We start from the raw sequence: 17,947 nt of genomic DNA, 5'->3' as shown, positions 1-17,947 counted from the left end.
AAGACAAGCCTGAAGTAATTTTTTCACTGTGATCAAATTAGAGGAAAATCCCTTCTAGTAAGGAATGAGTAATTGGTTAATTTAACATGAAAAGCAAGCAGACTGGAATGTCACACTACTACAGGAAGCTAAATGAAAGAAGCACAACAAATCTAACCTAACTCTGGAGACATGGGTCGAGGGCGGCGGTTCTTTCCTTTGGTCTTCAGCTGTCGTCCCTCTTTGGCACTAGCAGTAATCTGCTGAGGCTCACTTGTCTTCTTATGAACATCCTCTTCCATCTTTTCATCTTCGACAATAATTGCGGGGATTCTTATCTTTAAGGCTGGTTTAGGTAGATCCACCTCCATTCTCTCCTCAGTTGGAGTGACGGGTGACATCCTTGGGGGTTTTGAAGGAGGTTGAGGGGGAAGATCTATCACAATGACAGCCCTTTTTTGTACCAGTGGACTTTCAGGTCTGTTTTCAATTTTTCTTAATGCTACCTCTATTGGCGTCTTTCTCCCCGAAGTCTCATCCTTTTGTGATGTTTGCACAAGGGATTCTTGGATGTGCGGGGATTCTTGCATTCGAGATACCCTCTGTACGAGCGGACTTGGTGGCCTCCGTTCAACCTTGCGTAATGTCATCTCAGCGACATTTCTGCTCTGCGAGTCTTCCCTTTGTTGGTTATATAATGCTGGTGATGACGATCTCTGAATGATTTCCGTTACTGGACTAACTCGGCTTAATTCTCTCACTGATCGTTGTCCTGGTAAGTCAGATAACTGCATGGATTCTGGGGTGCCTGTGACTTCTCCAAATCTACTGATTACTGTTACAGTGGTTGAACCAGTGCTTGCTGTCTTCTGGGGCTGGGATTTATGCTGTTCTTGCTGTGTTTGCTGTTGTTGCTGCATTGGTTGCTGACTATGTTCCTTTTCCCTCTGTTCCTTTGCCCACTGGGCACGTTCCCTTTCTTGGAGCTTTTGAAGGACTTGTGGAGGAATAGGTTCAATTTTCCTGAAAGGCTGACGCTGCTTGCTCCTTAGAGTGAGCTGTTCAGTTGAAAACGATTTCTTCAGATGAGGTTTACCAACAAGCTTCTTAATGCGCTGGAGCTCCTCCGTGAACTTGTTCTCAATGTCTTGAACTTTTTGGGAGTAGCGAGGTTTATCCTCCAGCGAAGCGGCTCTCTGTCTAAACATAGATCTTCGCTCAGCAGCATCCTCTGTCAAAGCCTCCCTTAGATCTTCCCTTGAACTTTCTCTAGAGATGCCCAACCGGCTTCCTCCATCATCTGAATCTACAGATCCCGCACGATTGAACCCTGCCCAGGATCCTCCCGTGATGGAACCTTCTGGAATATCAAGGCTTCGTCTCCGCTCCTCTAAGCCACGGACCTTCTCAAAAACCTTTGAGCTTGGCCTAGTAAGCTTTGGGGATGGTCTGAGAGTAAATTCTTTCCGGGAGTACTCGCTCAGTGGAGTCTGAGGTCGGGAGTCCTGGCTGTTGCTTTGGGACACGGCTTTTGGCTGCTTAACCTTTTCTTCAAACTCCCCTGGCACTGTGTCTTGGTAGTCAGTTGGCACAACAATTTTCTTCCGAAAGCTGAGAGGAGTTGTTGAACCAGAGCGACTTGGCATTGGAGAGGTGGAGGGACGTTTGATGAGTCTTGGGGATGGGGGTGGGAGGGCTTGTGGGGGAGATTCTCTTGAAAGATTCTCTGACTGGCTCCTGAAATAGAGGATTTGAAGCAAAATCTGTTGGCATCGGTAGGTTGTTACTAATTCACAATCTGCTGAGTATTGTATTTTAGAATGGAATTTGAGTCCAATAATACAGTCAGCACACTGAGGACTTTTTTTAAACAGCTAGAGTTATTTGCATGTTTCTTTCTTGCCTGGTTGTGTTAGGGTGATCCTCATATCCATGCGTTCTACTGTCATCTTCTGCACATTTGTCCATCACTGCATCTCATGTAAAGAGGAGATATGACATATTGTACAGGTAAACAATCAGGTTATTGCATTGATTATGAAACAAGGCAAATGTAAAGCTGGACATTGTTTTGTTTTTCAGCCAAAGCAGGCAGCTGTTTTCACAGAAAGAGCTGTTTTACCGAATATACAATACCTACCCAGCACCAAACGGAGACAGACAAACTTAGCGACTAGATGGTGGACACAGTGGAGCAATTAGCAGCTAAAGAGCCAGTATTTCCAAAACAGGGCTAAAAGGAGAGCAAATGTTGGACTTACATTCATCAAGTAGACAAAAATACTACTGCTGCTAATACCTTCATCATAATAACTTTATGAAGTGATAACATGTTTTGTGTTTTCAGCTCATTTCACTGCCAGTAAGTGGCCAGCTTCCTTTGAAACATTTCAGAATTCTCATTAATACCTATAAATGTTGTAATATTGTAGCATTGATGGAAATCAGTAAAAATTCCATATTTGTCTAAAAGAATAATTGCAAGCTGGAAACACGGTGGATACCTTTATGCACAGCCTGGTCCTCAACATCCCCACTATCTTCTTTGGTCTCAAATTGGTCACCTTCATCGTCTGTTGTTTCGGAATCTGAAAAAAATTAAATCAAATTAAAAAAAATGGAGAATCATTTCTCACTGAATTTGATTTTAACTGGAGCGATGTTTTAAGAATGCTATTGGTTGAGAAAAATAGTGCAAGGCGAATTTGTACTTGGAATAAAACTGCAAAGAGAATCACTCATAGTATAAAACTATTTACAAAATGAAATATACAATTTTGATCTTTTGGCACTAGAGGAAAACCATGTTGCCATAGTGGCAGCAGAAGAAGAAGAGAGAGCACACTGTTACTATAGGAACCGATAGACTACATTATCCTATTCACTTCACTCTTTAATGGTGTTTGGTGAAAGGCAATTGAAAAATACCTGTGCAAATTCATGTTGAAGGTGACATTTCAATTGCAATATTTTTAGACCAGAGTCACAACTGTGGAGAAAAAACAGGTACGCTAGTAATATATCACAATATGTATTTCAAAATGAGCATATCCAAGATTTAATTAACCTTCAACTACAAGTTTAGTTTTCCGGTGCATTGGACCTCATCTCTATTTCATTATGACACTACCCTCGGGGTCTCATTAGCACAGCTAAGCTAAATGTACTCAATTTGCTGCAGCTGAATAGTTGCTGAATAGAGTCTTTATCATTCATAATTTTCCCATCAGCATCTGCAAGTTAATATTAATACGTAGGAGCAAAATAAGTAGAGGTGTTTCAGCATTTTCAGGAGAAAATTGCTCTTTTCATTTTATCCATTTTATCCCTTTTAAACCTAAAAATGTGTTCCAGCTGTACCATGTGAAAGATATGACTATTTTCCTCAGACTGAGTGAAAATTCAGTCATCGGTAGAACTCAAAATAGAAAGCACTATTGAGTCATTGGCATCCCAGCAGCTCGCATGAGGTGTTTGCTTCACAGTAGGAGGAATTATAAAAAACAGAGGCTATCTGTTGTTCTCTTACAGTAAGAGAACACAATAGGATTATGTTGGCCATATTGAACACAGTAGAGAAATACTGGGAATGTTCGTATGAATTCAGTGTTTTACATGTTCGGTATTAGATCTACATAACAAGTGGCACATTCAAGCAATATTCTAAACCACAAGGAGACACTGAAGATTAAAAATAAAACTCACTTGAACATTTTCAGTTCAAATCTGTTCCCAGAATAGCACCTAATGTTCTAATAAAGCAGTAACAAATGCAGATATTTGACATGAGCATGACCTAAATGCCACCAGAGTCTGTTTTACACATAGTATGTGTGATTTTTGCATAATGTTCCGCTGTTTCCACAAAGCACTCATAAGCATCACAGATTTTGTTCCAATCTCAAATATTGAAGCAAACCAAAAAATGACACAGTAACTAGAATGGCCCTGGGAGAGCGCAGACCTCCGCCAAGCTGCACGAGTACGATTGCCCCACCCGCCGCTCTCTCTCTGTCTCTCTCTGAAGGAAAGAGGCTGGGTCATGCGTCATCAACGCGTCATCAGTTACACTATGCATGTGTTATACCCATAGGTCTTAATGTTCTGGCTGATCGGAATCCTTAAAAACATTCCTGAATCCAGATTATGACCTGGATCACCACCATAATCTAATGGATTGTTCATTGAGCCACAAACCCACACCTCCAAAAAATTTCATTCAAATCCATTACAGACTTTTGGAGTAATCCTGCAAACGGACAAACAAACAAACCAACAAACCAATGCCGGTGAAAACATAACCTCCTTCGTAGGCCTTCAGCCTTCGGCCTTGGTAATAAAATGTCTATTGATTAAACTGCTGTTATTGTAGCTAGCCATGTGTCAGGTTGATAATACAAATGATTTGCATAAACCAAATATGTTAAGTGCTCTGTTATCCATGAGCTTCTGTCTGTCTTTACTCTGCCTTGATTAAATAAGAAAACAGATACATTGTTCAAACAAAAGTTTGTACAGACCAAGCGGCAACCTCTGGGGCTGAAAAATTAAGCCAACATGGAAGTACCAAAAACTGCAGTTCCTCAAATGGCCACTTGAGGATGGCTCCAAAGGGAGTCAATCCCCATAGACCCCCATGATAAAATGCCCAACATTACAGCAGAAATAGCTTGTCACTACCAAGATGGCGACGGACGGAGCTACCCACTTTGAGCATCACAACGGCTCTTGGGTGACCTATGGGTGACGTCATGGAGACTACATCTATAATTTATGCAGTCTATGGTACGGACGTTCATGTTCCCCAGAGGATGAGTCCTCAGACTTTGGGGATCCATGGCTACGCTTCCGTGACGACCCCGTTATCAGTGGTAACTGCTGTATGAGAGCAGCACAGAGCGGTGGCCATTAGCTAGCCAGTGGGGTACAACAGAGAGACTCACATGCACTAAAATGCATGCACGGCCAGCCTGGCTATGTAAACAAAGCACAGAGAAGCTTGAATTACAACACAAATAAAAACAGCAATGCGCCAGAAACTGCAAGGAAGAAGAAGACTCCAAGCTAGCAAACATGGATGTAAATAATGGTGGTTTCAAAATAGAAAAAATGTGGCTTTGCAAATGATAAAGGAAGAAAATGCATTCAACATATGGATGTATAAAGAGGACGGAATACAGTGCTGGAGGTGTGGTCATTCCTGTGAAAGTTGGCACATGAAGCCAAAACAATTAGACTGCTGGGTATAAATTAGCCGGATCTTCCGCATCCATGGGGCCCATAGAGCAAGTACACTAGCGTTTCCTTTAACCCCGCCTCCCAACTGCCAGGCTCGCGCCTATGAACGGCACTTCATTATGCCAAGGTAAATAAGTCAGGATTCAGCTATTAGTGAATTTTACAAATTTTAAGACATAATGATTTAAAAGTCGTCTATACGTAATTCAAAGCATATTACAGTGCAAACAACGGCAACAGTGCTGAAAGAGCTAACAGTGTTAACCTGAGGGGGAACATCACCTGTAACCACCGTATGAGAGCTAGCCAGTGGAGCACGCTCACGTGCACTAACATGCAATAAAAGGTATGGCTATGTCAACAAACACAGAGAAGCTCGGATTAGAACACACACAGAGGGAGAGTGACTTCATTCTCTGCTCAGGTAGACATTATTCTTCTATATCTTTACATAGCAAATAGTTGTTTGTTGCTATTTTAATGCTCTAAATATTGAGTTTAACACCTTTAAATAAGGTCTATTCAAGCGTTCGCACTGGGAAGTTGATTTACCTGAAAAAAAAAATCGGCTGATTTACTGACGTGTCTTTCCCAATGTAAGTCTATGGGAAAAAGTATTTTCGGGGCCCAATGGCATCATGTGGCGTACACGGAAGTTGTAAATTCACGGTTTGGCCACTAAAAAAATTGGCTTCAAACCCTGTCACTATTCCTGGGGGCTTGATTCAATATGGTAGGCATCAGAGATACACACAATGTTTTCGTGAGACATTGAATATCACGCACAGGGCACCTTTAAAGGCTGCAGAAATTCGATTGACTGACAACATTTCAGACAAACCCAAGCTTCTTCCTCTGAGATTCTGGTATAAGTATTGTTCAAGGAACAGTGCACAAATTTTGATTGATGAACTTCTTTGGAGGAATTTTAGTTGAAAAAAAAGGTGGATGCCATTGCATTTGTAATTAGAGAGGTTTCATTAAATGATAGAGAAACAACTTTAAATTACTTTAAAGGAAAGGTTTGGATTTTTTCAACTCTGCCTTAAAGCACATCTTGAGTAGTAAGCAAGTTATGGAAGAGGAGGCGATTAGACATCTCACAGCTTCATTAGTTAGTGGCTTGACAGGGGTATGATGGCAGTGAGTGACTGCATGGGGTATTGCTGTATATCCCCCAATAATCCCAGGATAGTGTGGTTCATAAACCTGTCACTGCAACCCTGCAGAAAACCACGGAGCTCAAGTTACATCCTCCAAAATAAGATTCATACTGTGCTGAGTACCACCTCAATGTCTTAGTTTTGCCATCTTTGTTGTTGTGCAATTTTAAGAGGGGAAAGGAAAGTAGTTTTTTTGTCTTTCAATCCAATCATCTTCTTGTTTCTTTTTTCAATTATGCTAATGTAAGACTTGCACTGTCAGGTTTCGGTTAGAAAGTGTTTCCAGTTTAGGATATTGTTAGTAGCTTCACAATATGTATATCTAACAATAAAGAAGCCCGTAAAGGTGATAAGAAACTAAGAAAATAAGAAATGTCCCTCTTACATGAGCAACATTAGTCTGAGAAACATCATAGTATATCAGCATTTTAGCAAAACTTGCAATTCTTTGAAGTTAGTTCAAAGCTATGGCGGTGTCTTGAGCTCGGTGATTTCTAATGCTAGTTTCTATTGGCCGAGGTTCCACAACAACATTGGTCTTATCTTGTTTCCCTATCGATTAAGGATGTACAGAGTAGTTTCATCTCCTTTAATCATTGCCATTGCATCATGAGAAAACATTGTGTGGCCAGTTGTTGGGCAGTAATGTTAATAAAACATTTCTGTCACCATTTCACATGGAATATACTATAATCTTGTATGTTCTACATACAGTAAATGGTTCAATGAGTATATAATAAATAGACTAATGATTGACAAAGATAACATGAAATAGCACTTGCCTGATTTTTTCTTTGGTCTGGATTTTTTTCATGGCCACTGTTGGTATGTCCTCGACAGGTATTTTTTGTCTTGGCTTACATTTGGCAGCAGGGTATTCCCCGAGATACACTGGGGGTTCCGAGCCATTACTACACGCCTAGATCAGGACATTTTCTATGAAGACATCAGCTATTAATATCAGACTTGGATGTAAAAGATTCAACTTGTTATAGACTGTAAGTCTGCTAACATGCAGGAAAAAGCTGCTCAATCAAATGCAAAGAAAAAAGGAAAGAAGGCACTTTGGTCCATTATATAACAAGTTGCAACCTCAGAGTGTCAGCACTTCTTGTGAGAGAATCCGTTTCTGAAAAGCATAGAGCATAGATCTCCATCCGCAGGTGGAAATGTCTGTTGAATGCATATCATCCACTCTGAGGGAGCCCCCCTGTCCACACAATAGCCAGCGACAGTTTAAGCATCTTCCCCCGCTGTGTTCCACCCCACAGGCAGTGCACACCGATAGGCAGAAAAACCAGTGGGAGTGATCCAGCCCTCTTGAGATCAGTGTTCTACAGCAGCGGTTGACATTTTTCATTTTTTCCTTCCTCCCCATGTGTCTGTGTCTTATTCTTCAACTGGTGTAACGAGCCGATGTTGTGTTGTCGGCAGAGAAGGGGAGAATCACTGCAACAGCTAAAGGGACCTCCTCACTCCTCTGCATTGCTGGAACACTGTTAGCTCTCTCTGTTAGCAAATGTGTTACTGCCTGGCTGCTTAGACTGACTACACAAAGCAATCCTATTTACTGTACTCACTGCTACGCATAAATGATATAGCTATTGTATTATTGTACATGACAATTTCAGCTGCTGCAAATGTTTCAAACATTTGGTGGAATAATTCTTGAACATTCTGTAATGTTATTACATGCTACATTTTGAACGACTCCCTGAGGGAAAGGAAAAGGCATTACACACATCTCATTTCACCACCGAGTCTAACTCAGTACACAGAAATAGCTATGCTTAGAAATGACATTTCAATTCACATAGCAGCACGCTGTGCTCAGGACAAAATAACACAGTGAGCAGGCTGAGTTTGCCTTCATACCGAAGTAAATTCACATATTTAAATAAACCTAGGCTAAAAAAGGCACCAACTTTATAGCGTTATACTTAAAGGTACATCAACAGTAACTCCTACTCAATATCTCACGGTTACAGCCACAAAGTCACTCGCATAATTGCAAAGACACTACAGGCTTAATTACATGGTTTGTTGATTATGTAATATCAGGCCATGGAGAGTGCCTTTTTGTTTCCTTGGCAGCCCCACTTTATGTGGACCTTTTCTGGTTGTGTTTTTTTTTTCCATATATGAATTCAACATTAATTTAACAAAGGAGAAATCTGACATGATCCTCAGTCTTGCGACAGAAATAACGCAATGTTTTAGTTTTAGCTGCAGCATGTTTGGCACCGGCTATGTGCTGGAATAATAGCCTTTGTTCTCACTAGAACTGTATACATATTAGCTTGTCTGAATAGTGTGTGTGTGAGTAATGTGTTATATTAAAGTCATATTTCACAACATGTTATCTCCAACATTGCTGGTGTCACAGAGTTAATGCAGAAGAGCAGGAAAAGCCAACACTAGGATCAGCATCGATTCATGGAGAGACCTTCGTCTGGTCAGCTAACATTACTGCCAAGCAGCTGAAATATAGAGTGATATTGTGCTTTTAGCTGACGTGTGTCGCCTCACTGTTTTGAGCGACGCTCGTTCATGTAGAGCGAGCAAGCGCGAGCAACAGGATGCTGACTTTCGTTGACTTAACGGCCACAGGTATCGCTGTTAAGAAGCATTTCTGATTCTTACAAACAGTCCCTTTAAAAGAGCTAATTTAAGAATCGTAATTTTCTGCCAATGGACTCCAGTAAAACTAATCACAGTTGGTTTCTTCATTTCGATTCACGGACAGTTAATATTCTTTGGTTTACTTTACTGTATATTACTGCTACTGTTCTGCATTCACTGTACATCCAGAATCTGGTTATTGGTACTTATGAGCATTAGAAGGTCAAATATATCCCTTGGGCTCTGCTGAAAATAAAATACCACATTTAAATCATTTAAAAAAAATGTGATGAAGGGAGTCTGTGCTGCAAGGATGTTTTGCTGTTGTTCACCTTTAAATGTGAGGTAATGAATAAATTGTAAAGTTGTTTTCAATGTAGTTTTGTCAGCACTGATTATACTGTGACTGCACAGGTTTGACAATTCCACAAAATAAGTGAATATTTATCAGTCCTAATGTGGTGTGGTATGAGATGAGCTACTTTTCAATCCACACTGTGCAGGAATGGCAACTGATCTCAGAGAGGCTTAATATTGGGACAGTATTTCAACCATGTTTACTCATTGCCAGGTCCCTCTCTGTTTTTCACGAACTGTTACTCCTCTTATATTCTACTGAATATGAGCATGGGATCCCTCATATTTAAATTCTGGTTAGAGTTACTGTGATTATGACAAAACAGTCTGTAACACCAAGTCTTTTAAAAGCTCTAATAAACTCCATAATTACCCTTCAGGATTTCTTGTCCATTAATCAACGTCCATTTGTTGATCTACTATTATATCTACTTATTAAGCAACATAGCGATGTAGGGGATTTCCACAGTGCAACTGCAGCTCCACCTGTTCACTCCCATTAGTGGTCCAGGAGGAAACAGCATGGTGAGGAAACTATCCAAACACACTGGAAAGGGGCCATGGTCATGCTCGGTGGTGACATCTAGTTCCCAGTATTAGGTCTCTCCAAACGGTATATTACACAGCAAGCATAAAACAGGCAATATATCTTTTTAAATAAAATCACTCAGTTACTGAAGTTGTTATTAATCAACCAGAGAATCACCAAACTCTGTAGGTTAGTTCTTGTCAGCTCTATGCAGCTTTTACCTCAGTGTTTTTGCTCACCACCCTCTTCAACCTCCACAAAAACAACTCCAAAGGAAAGTTAATGTTGCTCTGTGTCATCTTGATGTGCAAATAGGCAACTGTTTGCTAACAAGTTCACCATGTCAACTCAAAAGGTGCTAATATCCAAGTTTTGTGTTTACAGCTTGTTTCTACTGCCCCCAAGTGGCCAAGAAGTTATTAGTGCAGGTTTGAAGCTGCAGTTATCAATATTTTCACATGAGGTGGTGTCACTTGGAGTGACAAACCTACAGATAATGCATAGTTCCCCTCAGCTCTATGGAGCGTTTTAGCATCTTTCAGGTCGTTGTTGTGGTTTTACGGCTGCAACTTTACTGTTTTTGGTTCACCCTCTCTGCTCCCATCATAGTATTTTACAGCTGATGCAAGCAGCTTTTTTCAGTGAAAAAGCTCTGATAAACCCACTGTATGCTACCTGCCTAGCAACAAATGGCAGACAAAGTTAGCAGCTAGCCAGTGGTCATAGCGTAGCATTTCACTGCTAAAGTGCCAGATATTTTTCTCAGGAGTTGGTGGAGACCAAAACAGAGGTGGCCAGGAACCATATCCCCAAGTGAATGCTAATGTTGCTCTGTGTCTGCCGGATGTGTAAATAGGCAACTATTTACTAATGTTTGCCATAATAACTTCATATGATGATAATATTTCAATGTTGTGTTTACAACTTGTTTTGCGGCCCCCAAATGGCCAAATTCAATGCAGATTTAAAGATTTAGGGTACGTAACCATCTTTATTTTTCTATTGCTTTACTTTTAATATTTTTACATTTCAGTTACTCATTTGTGCTATTTATTAAAACTAGGGCTGTCAAAGTTAATGTGATAATGACACGTTAAGGAAAATCCATTTAACGCCACTAATTTCTTTAACGCATTAATTCAACTTATGATTTTTAGGTTGTAGTTGGCTCAGTTTTAAGCTGGAGTGAAGATACTGGCATCATATGAAACTAGAGAACCTAAGAATCCATTGGTACCAACCATGTCATACTAGCTTGTCGGGAAGGAGGCTAAATAACGCTCCAACCTTACGCAAAATGTTTGCGAGGAAAAACTAGCATTATAATTATTTTAATCGATTGATAGCCCTAATTAAAATAAATTTGAGTGAATAATCGACTGACTGCTCAATCAAATGCCGAACCCAAGAGGATAGAGATAGTAAAAACGGTATGGATCATAAAAGGTGCATGACATCACAACATATGGTAGACAACTTTATGCTTCTGCATATTTAGTAGATGATATGGATTCAAAACTGTCCCTTTCCCTGATCAGAAGACGGAAAAAAAAGTCATACAGGGCTGGGCTAAAATTAGCAGTGATGTCTTCCTGTGTAATAGGAGAGATGTTGGCTGGCTAACATCACAAAAATGTAAGGCCTGGCACATTCCACTGTATAAATAACTAGGGGGAGTTGGTGGGGGAGGGGGGCGGTACGGAGAGACATTTTCAAAGAGGGAGAGAGAGAGAAAGGGGTTCAGGCAGTATCATTGAGTGATGGGACAGCTGTAGACTACGCACATGGCAAAGCAGCAGAGAGCTGATTCAAACTGAAGGTTAAAATGGAGCGTCAAAGGAAAACTTCTGGACCAAGATCTTGTTTTCAAACCTCGTTTGAAGGTTTGAAGAGAGCTAATAGGATTGTGAATACTGAATACTGTGGAGCTACCACTGTTTCTGATATTCAGTATCTCCATCACTGTGTTGCATAACATCACACAATCTATCTAGTCTAAGATCATTTTGAGTGTACCACAACACAAAACGACAGGATCCGTGAGCATATGGATCACTGCTGGTACAATCCTCACTGCATGTTAATGCTAACAACGCTCTTCTCCAGCTGTAAGTCGCAAAACTGATAGATTGATCTTACTTGAAACAGAACTATGGGAATCCAGGTGACTGTTGTGTGGCCTGCTTACATGAAATCACTTTTTTGTGATGTCTTCAGTGATCTGTGCTAGCGTGATTACTGCTATCATACAGTATCACATGGGTGTGGTGAAATAGCCCTTTCATCTTACTTCTCTATTTTACTGTATTTCCAAATACAGTGACTGCCCTGATGTGATGCATGCAAAACATTACTGAGGTGACAGTGATAGTGCGTGAACTGTGAAGACTGAAAACAACACACTGCCATAAAATATGTAAAGCTGCAATTTAAGCGATGTTAGACACAATGTTTTTGGCATCATTGGGCAAAAATCCCATAATAACCTTTCAGCATATTGTAATTCAAGTGTTCTGAGAGAAAACTAGACTTCTGCTCCTCCTCATGGCTCTGTTTTCAGGCTTTAGAACATCTAGCCTGTGACTGGAGACTTTGACCAATCAAAGGTCATTTCAGAGAGAGAGAGAGCGTTCCTATTGGCTGTGCTCCGGTCATGTGACCAGAACTTGCCATTCCTTCACCAGATTTCACAATGACGGCGGTGTCACAAACTCTCTCATTTTACAGCTAACTGTACACTACAAGATGATTCTGAAAACATGTGAGGAGAGAAATAGGCATTAACGTAACATAATAGTGATTCATATTTGATCAGCGCTGCCTAGTTTGACCGTTTGGTCCGAATTCATGAGTGATTGACAGCCAGCTCTCATAGACAGCAGCTTGACAGCAGACCTCAGATAAGCTCTTACTGCTTGTTTTCCTCCGGTCTGTGAAATCTTGCAGATGCCGTTAGGAGCACTGGAGGACCCAGAGGAACATAATTGTTTTCAGGTTACCTGTCTCATGCACTACTGTCACAATATAGCGACCGTTTTATAAAAATAATTTTTTTTATTTATATTTGCTCCAATCTCGCCTACTTCAGCTTTCATAGAAAATCATTTTGATAATTCCCATTCATATGCTATACTTTTAAAAAGAAAAATGACATTGGTCAGATATTTCACCATCTAATGCTGAAGGGTACGAAGAGACATTTTCAAAGAGGGAGAGAGAGAGAAAGGGGTTCAGGCAGTATCACTGAATGATGGGACAGCTGTAGACTACGCACATGGCAAAGCAGCAGAGAGCTGATAGGATTGTGAATACTGAATACTGTGGAGCTACCACTGTTTCTGATATTCACTATCTCCATCACTGTGTTACATAACATCACACAATCTATCTAGTCTAAGATCATTTTGAGTGTACCACAACACAAAATGACAGGATCCCGGAGCATATGGATCACTGCTGGTACAATCCTCACTGCATGTTAATGCTAACAACGCTCTTGTCCAGCTGTAAGTCACAAATCTGATAGATTGATCTTACTTGAAACAGAACTATGGGAATCCAGGTGACTGTTGTGTGGCCTGCTTACATGAAATCACTTTTTTGTGATGTCTTCAGTGATCTGTGCTGACGTGATTACTGCTATCATACAGTATCACATGGGTGTGGTGAAATAGCCCTTTCATCTTACTTCTCTATTTTACTGTATTTCCAAATAGAGAGACTGCCCTGATGTGATGTATGCAAAACATTACTGAGGTGACAGTGATAGTGCATGAACTGTGAAGACTGAAAACAACACACTGCCATAAAATATGTGAAGTTGCAATTAAACCTGCAGTAGGCAGAATGTTTTTGGGCATCATTGGGCAAAAATCCCATAATAACCTTTCAGCATATTGTAATTCAAGTGTTCTGAGAGAAAACTAGACTTCTGCTCCTCCTCATGGATCTGTTTTCAGGCTTTAGAACATCTAGCCCGTGACTGGAGACTTTGACCAATCACAGGTCATTTCAGAGAGAGAGAGCATTCCTATTGGCTGTTCATTCAACAGAAGCAGCTGTCAATCACTCGTGAATTCCGATCAAACGGTCAATCTAGGCAGCGCTGATCAAATATGAATCAATATTCTGTTACTGTAATGCCTATTTCTCATGTAAAATGCTGTAAACATCTTGTAGTGTACTGTTTAGCTGTAAAATGAGAAAGTATGCTCCAGCTGGTGGGCGGTGCTTGGTATTTCCTCAACTGATCTCAACATGGCTGCCGGGTCACAAACTTTCTCATTTTACAGCTTAACAGTACACTACAAGATGTTTCTGAACACATTTTATGCCAGAAATAGGCATTACAGTAACAGAATATTGATTCATATTTGATCAGCGCTGCCTAGTTTGACCGTTTGATCGGAGTTTGTGAGTGATTGACAGCTGCTCAGAGACGGCAAGGCTCCAGCTCGGCTCTGATTGCTTGTTTTCCTCCGGTCTGCAAAATCTTGCAGAGCACAGGAGGACACCGGAGGACACACGATTTTTTTCAGATTACCTGTCTCATGCACTACTGTCAGGATATAGTGACCGTTTTTAAAAAAAATACCTTTCTTAATCATATTGCTCCAGTCTTGCCTACTGCTGCTTTAAGGATCAAATTAAATTCAAGCCCAAGATCCATGCTGACCAATTAATGGCTATTCACTAAAGCAAACTAGTATAATTACTGTATTTATATTGTAGGCTTCTTGTCTTCAATTTCAAAATCACACTGAAATGGAGATGTTTCGTTATCAGTATCTTTTTCGTTAACTAGGCAGGCGGGGTCCCGTCATTCATTTTCAAGTACTCACATCAGATGGTGTATCTTTTATGTGGACTATGTCCAAGCATCCAATATTTATACAGTAAAGGAAATGTAATACACTGTGGTTTCTTGCAGCCCACACTAAAAAGAATCCTTGTCATCACGTTACCCAGTCAGCAGACATCACCACTCTTTTAGCATCCAATATTTGTACTGAGCTTGCACAAAGCATCTTGTCAGCAGGGATGGTTGTGTAAGCACCCAGTCCTTGAGAATGCTGTCATTTGCTAAAACTTTACTCATGTTAAACTGATTGAACTGTATGCAGCAGTGATGAGTCTCGACATATACTCTCAGCAAGAAAAGGCAGTTCTGAATTGAAGAGTGAGTTTCAGCTACACACTCACGCCGAGCACTGCGGAACAATGACAAAGCACTTGAGCTGATATACGAAGGGCATATTTGTGGAGCTGGTAATGTCATTTTTCAGAACACTCAGGTGAGCTGAATTTAGATCAGTGCTGGAGATCACAAGATGCATAAAAAGAGGTTTTGTTGATCACAATGGAAGGGTTTTAACAGAGAAGAGCTACAGTGGCCTTCGGAGCATTCTTGGCTAGAAATTGAGGAATGTGACCGTAACACACTCTAAAAACTCGCTTTGGCCGCATTACTCAAAAGCATGGGTTGTTTAAAGAATGATTCATTTTAAGTGTCTCTGCATGGTCACGGTGGGAATCAAATCACCATTCTCTTCATATGCTAATCTCAAACAGCTATACCCATAGTTCCTTATTAAAATACTAAAACAATATATAGTTTTCAAATTTTGATTTCACATAAAACTTCTTCTCTTTTTCAAGAACTTGAAATAAGAAATGACTTATTGACAGAGTGTCTATGTTTGCAAAATATCCTTGCCCTCCACTTTGATATAGGTAGCAAAGAAATATTTGAATGGCATTTAATATAATTAAACTTGCGTAAATATACGCTTGTATACTTGATTGTGTGTATTTATGCCCCTGTATATTCTAGCATTGTTTCCTCTCTTTTCTTTCTTTATGGAGCAATGTCAAATAATTAAATTGAGATTATTTAATTATTTGTAGCATGACTTGTACACATTTTTTCTTCTTCTTTCAAATAACTGCTGAACAAAAGTTCAAAGATGAAGCTAATGATCTGCATTGCCTGGCCAAGTACCAGATAAGGACAGAAACCATTTAGCCCCTTAAAAATCTAATTGAATACTGAAATATGACAATGTGGTAGCTTGTGTCTATCAGTCAGCATTATCACTTAATGTTCCAGCAAAAGGAACAGGAAGCTAGACGGGCCCACATTACGTTTCCTAGTTAGTAGTTTCTCATTAGGGGGTTGGGCCTTTTGGGTGACTGTGGCATGCTGGGTATTTTTCATCAAAAAATGACTTTGTAGTTAAAACCTCATTGTCAGCTTGACAATGATATTACTGACATTCTTAAATACATGTTACATTGCATTAGAAGACTGAATTATATTGTGGTATCAGATAGATGGCTATCTATATTATTATAAATGGGTTGGGAGGAACTGGAGGTTTTGAAGTCAAATCCATTTAAGGCTACTTGCTAAGAGCTAGACACGAGTGTGAAGTTTAAAATGTATTAAGTAGTATTACCTTCACCCAGATCCAAGACAGCCAGTACAGCGCTGCTCCGAGCCTCTCCCACGTGATTGTTGGCAATGCAGGTGTAGAGGCCAGCATCACTGGGCTTGCAATCCCTAATCCAGAGCCCTCCGTACTCCTGGTTCTCCATGTTGAGGAGTTCCTCATTGTGGTACCAGTACAGGGAGGGCTGGGGGTCTCCAGCCACCGTCACCTTCAAACGGATGTCACAGCCTGTCCCCACAGCGGCGTTCCTCATTTTGCGTGTAAAAACAGGTGGAGTCGGGGTGGGATAACCGGGTCCTCGAGGGTCCGGGACAACTTGCACTGGGCTCGCTTTGGACCGCTTTGGGGGGATGATAGGGCTCGGGGGTGCCGCTGCTTCATCTGCCCCTTTTTTCAGGGTCATTTGCATCTCAGCTTTTCTCATGGTTGAAGTGATTTGATAGATCCTACAATGGATTCTCTAATGAATTGTGTGCTGATAGCACTGACCGGGCCCTCTCTCAGAATTCTACACCAAAATCCAATGAGGGCATTGGAGTCTATGAGCAGGCTTTACATGTAAATTACAGTTAACAAGGTTATCACATTTTTTAATTTAAGAAAGTCTATCACTTTCTTGTACTTGGAAAGCCAAATTAAACTATATAGAAACACATCTACCATGGATAGATTCTCCCAAAATCGCTCTTCTCTGACCTCAGTTATTGTCCGAAGAAGAAAAAGAAATTGTTGATTACAAGGTAATGAAGCAGATAGAGATAGCTGCCACTCTCCTGCCCAGAGGTATTTTTAGGGCAAGACCCACTGGATCATGTTGCATTAACAGCTCCCTTGACTTGTCTCTTGGAAATGACGGGCCTGTTTTTCCCCTCCTTTTCCTGATGTTCTCTGACTTTTCAGCCTTTTGTAACCATTTCCTAGTGTGTAACTTCTCTGCAGAACAAGGTGAATCTTCAGTGAGTTTCCTCTATATTCCCAGCGGCCTTGAGATCCGTTCTTGCTTGGCTTCTGTTTGAATGCACGCATCAAGTTCCGTCCAGCAAGTTGCACGGTGCCCCCTCCCTTCCTTGTCCCATGAGCTAAACCACCCCACTCATGATTTCCCCCTACCTCTGCCAACCAGTCCGGAGGGGGAAATGACAGCCAGAGCCCAGCAAGCCTTACAATGACAGCTGCATGGTAGTCTGTCTGCCCACTCACTGGGAGGCTCCCGCCCCCATGTCATTTTTAGCCAACCTGAGGTCAGTAGAACATATGAGATGGTGCAACACTTGGCATAGAAGAGGGGGTGGTCAGTATGGGACAGATATTTAATTTGTAGGTCAAATGTAGAGGCTGACGTTGGCTTCTCAATTGTGTGGATGTGGTCAGATATCGTGAAAAAGAAAATATCACTGCATAAACACTGAGGGCTGGCCCTATAATTCTACATGAAACAAACGTTGAGGGTGTATCCTACACTGCAGTGTAGTTATATCCTTTCAAAATTGGTGCTCCTGAACCACAAGAAACAAATAAAAAAAAGGATATCATTAGTCATGACCTGCCTACTGGGATTGTCTTAATAAATGGAAATATTTCAATCACATTGAAGACAAATGATTGTA

The 17,947-nt window shown here is 40.7% G+C and overlaps 1 protein-coding gene across 5 annotated transcripts in view; it reads right to left on the bottom strand.

The window, feature by feature from the left end:
• spegb (striated muscle enriched protein kinase b) overlaps nt 1-17,467 on the bottom strand; it is a 51,937-nt gene extending 34,470 nt beyond the window's left edge. For 2 of the 5 annotated variants that reach the window (XM_037790586.1, XM_037790589.1), the window contains exons 1-4: nt 16,347-17,467; nt 2,484-2,567; nt 1,883-1,958; nt 158-1,716 (exon numbers count right to left, since the gene is read on the bottom strand). In XM_037790586.1, coding sequence (XP_037646514.1) covers nt 158-1,716; nt 1,883-1,958; nt 2,484-2,567; nt 16,347-16,764 — 2,137 coding nt within the window. In that variant the 5' untranslated portion in view covers nt 16,765-17,467. The remainder of the gene's footprint in view (nt 1-157; nt 1,717-1,882; nt 1,959-2,483; nt 2,568-16,346) is intronic. The other 3 variants (XM_037790588.1, XM_037790587.1, XM_037790590.1) reach the window with 3 other exon arrangements.
• Between the last annotated feature and the right edge of the window lie 480 nt (nt 17,468-17,947).

The sequence above is a fragment of the Sebastes umbrosus genome, chromosome 13 (assembly GCF_015220745.1).
Source record: "Sebastes umbrosus isolate fSebUmb1 chromosome 13, fSebUmb1.pri, whole genome shotgun sequence".
In the NCBI taxonomy this organism is placed as follows: domain Eukaryota; kingdom Metazoa; phylum Chordata; class Actinopteri; order Perciformes; family Sebastidae; genus Sebastes; species Sebastes umbrosus.
This window is presented reverse-complemented; position numbering and strand designations above follow the sequence as displayed.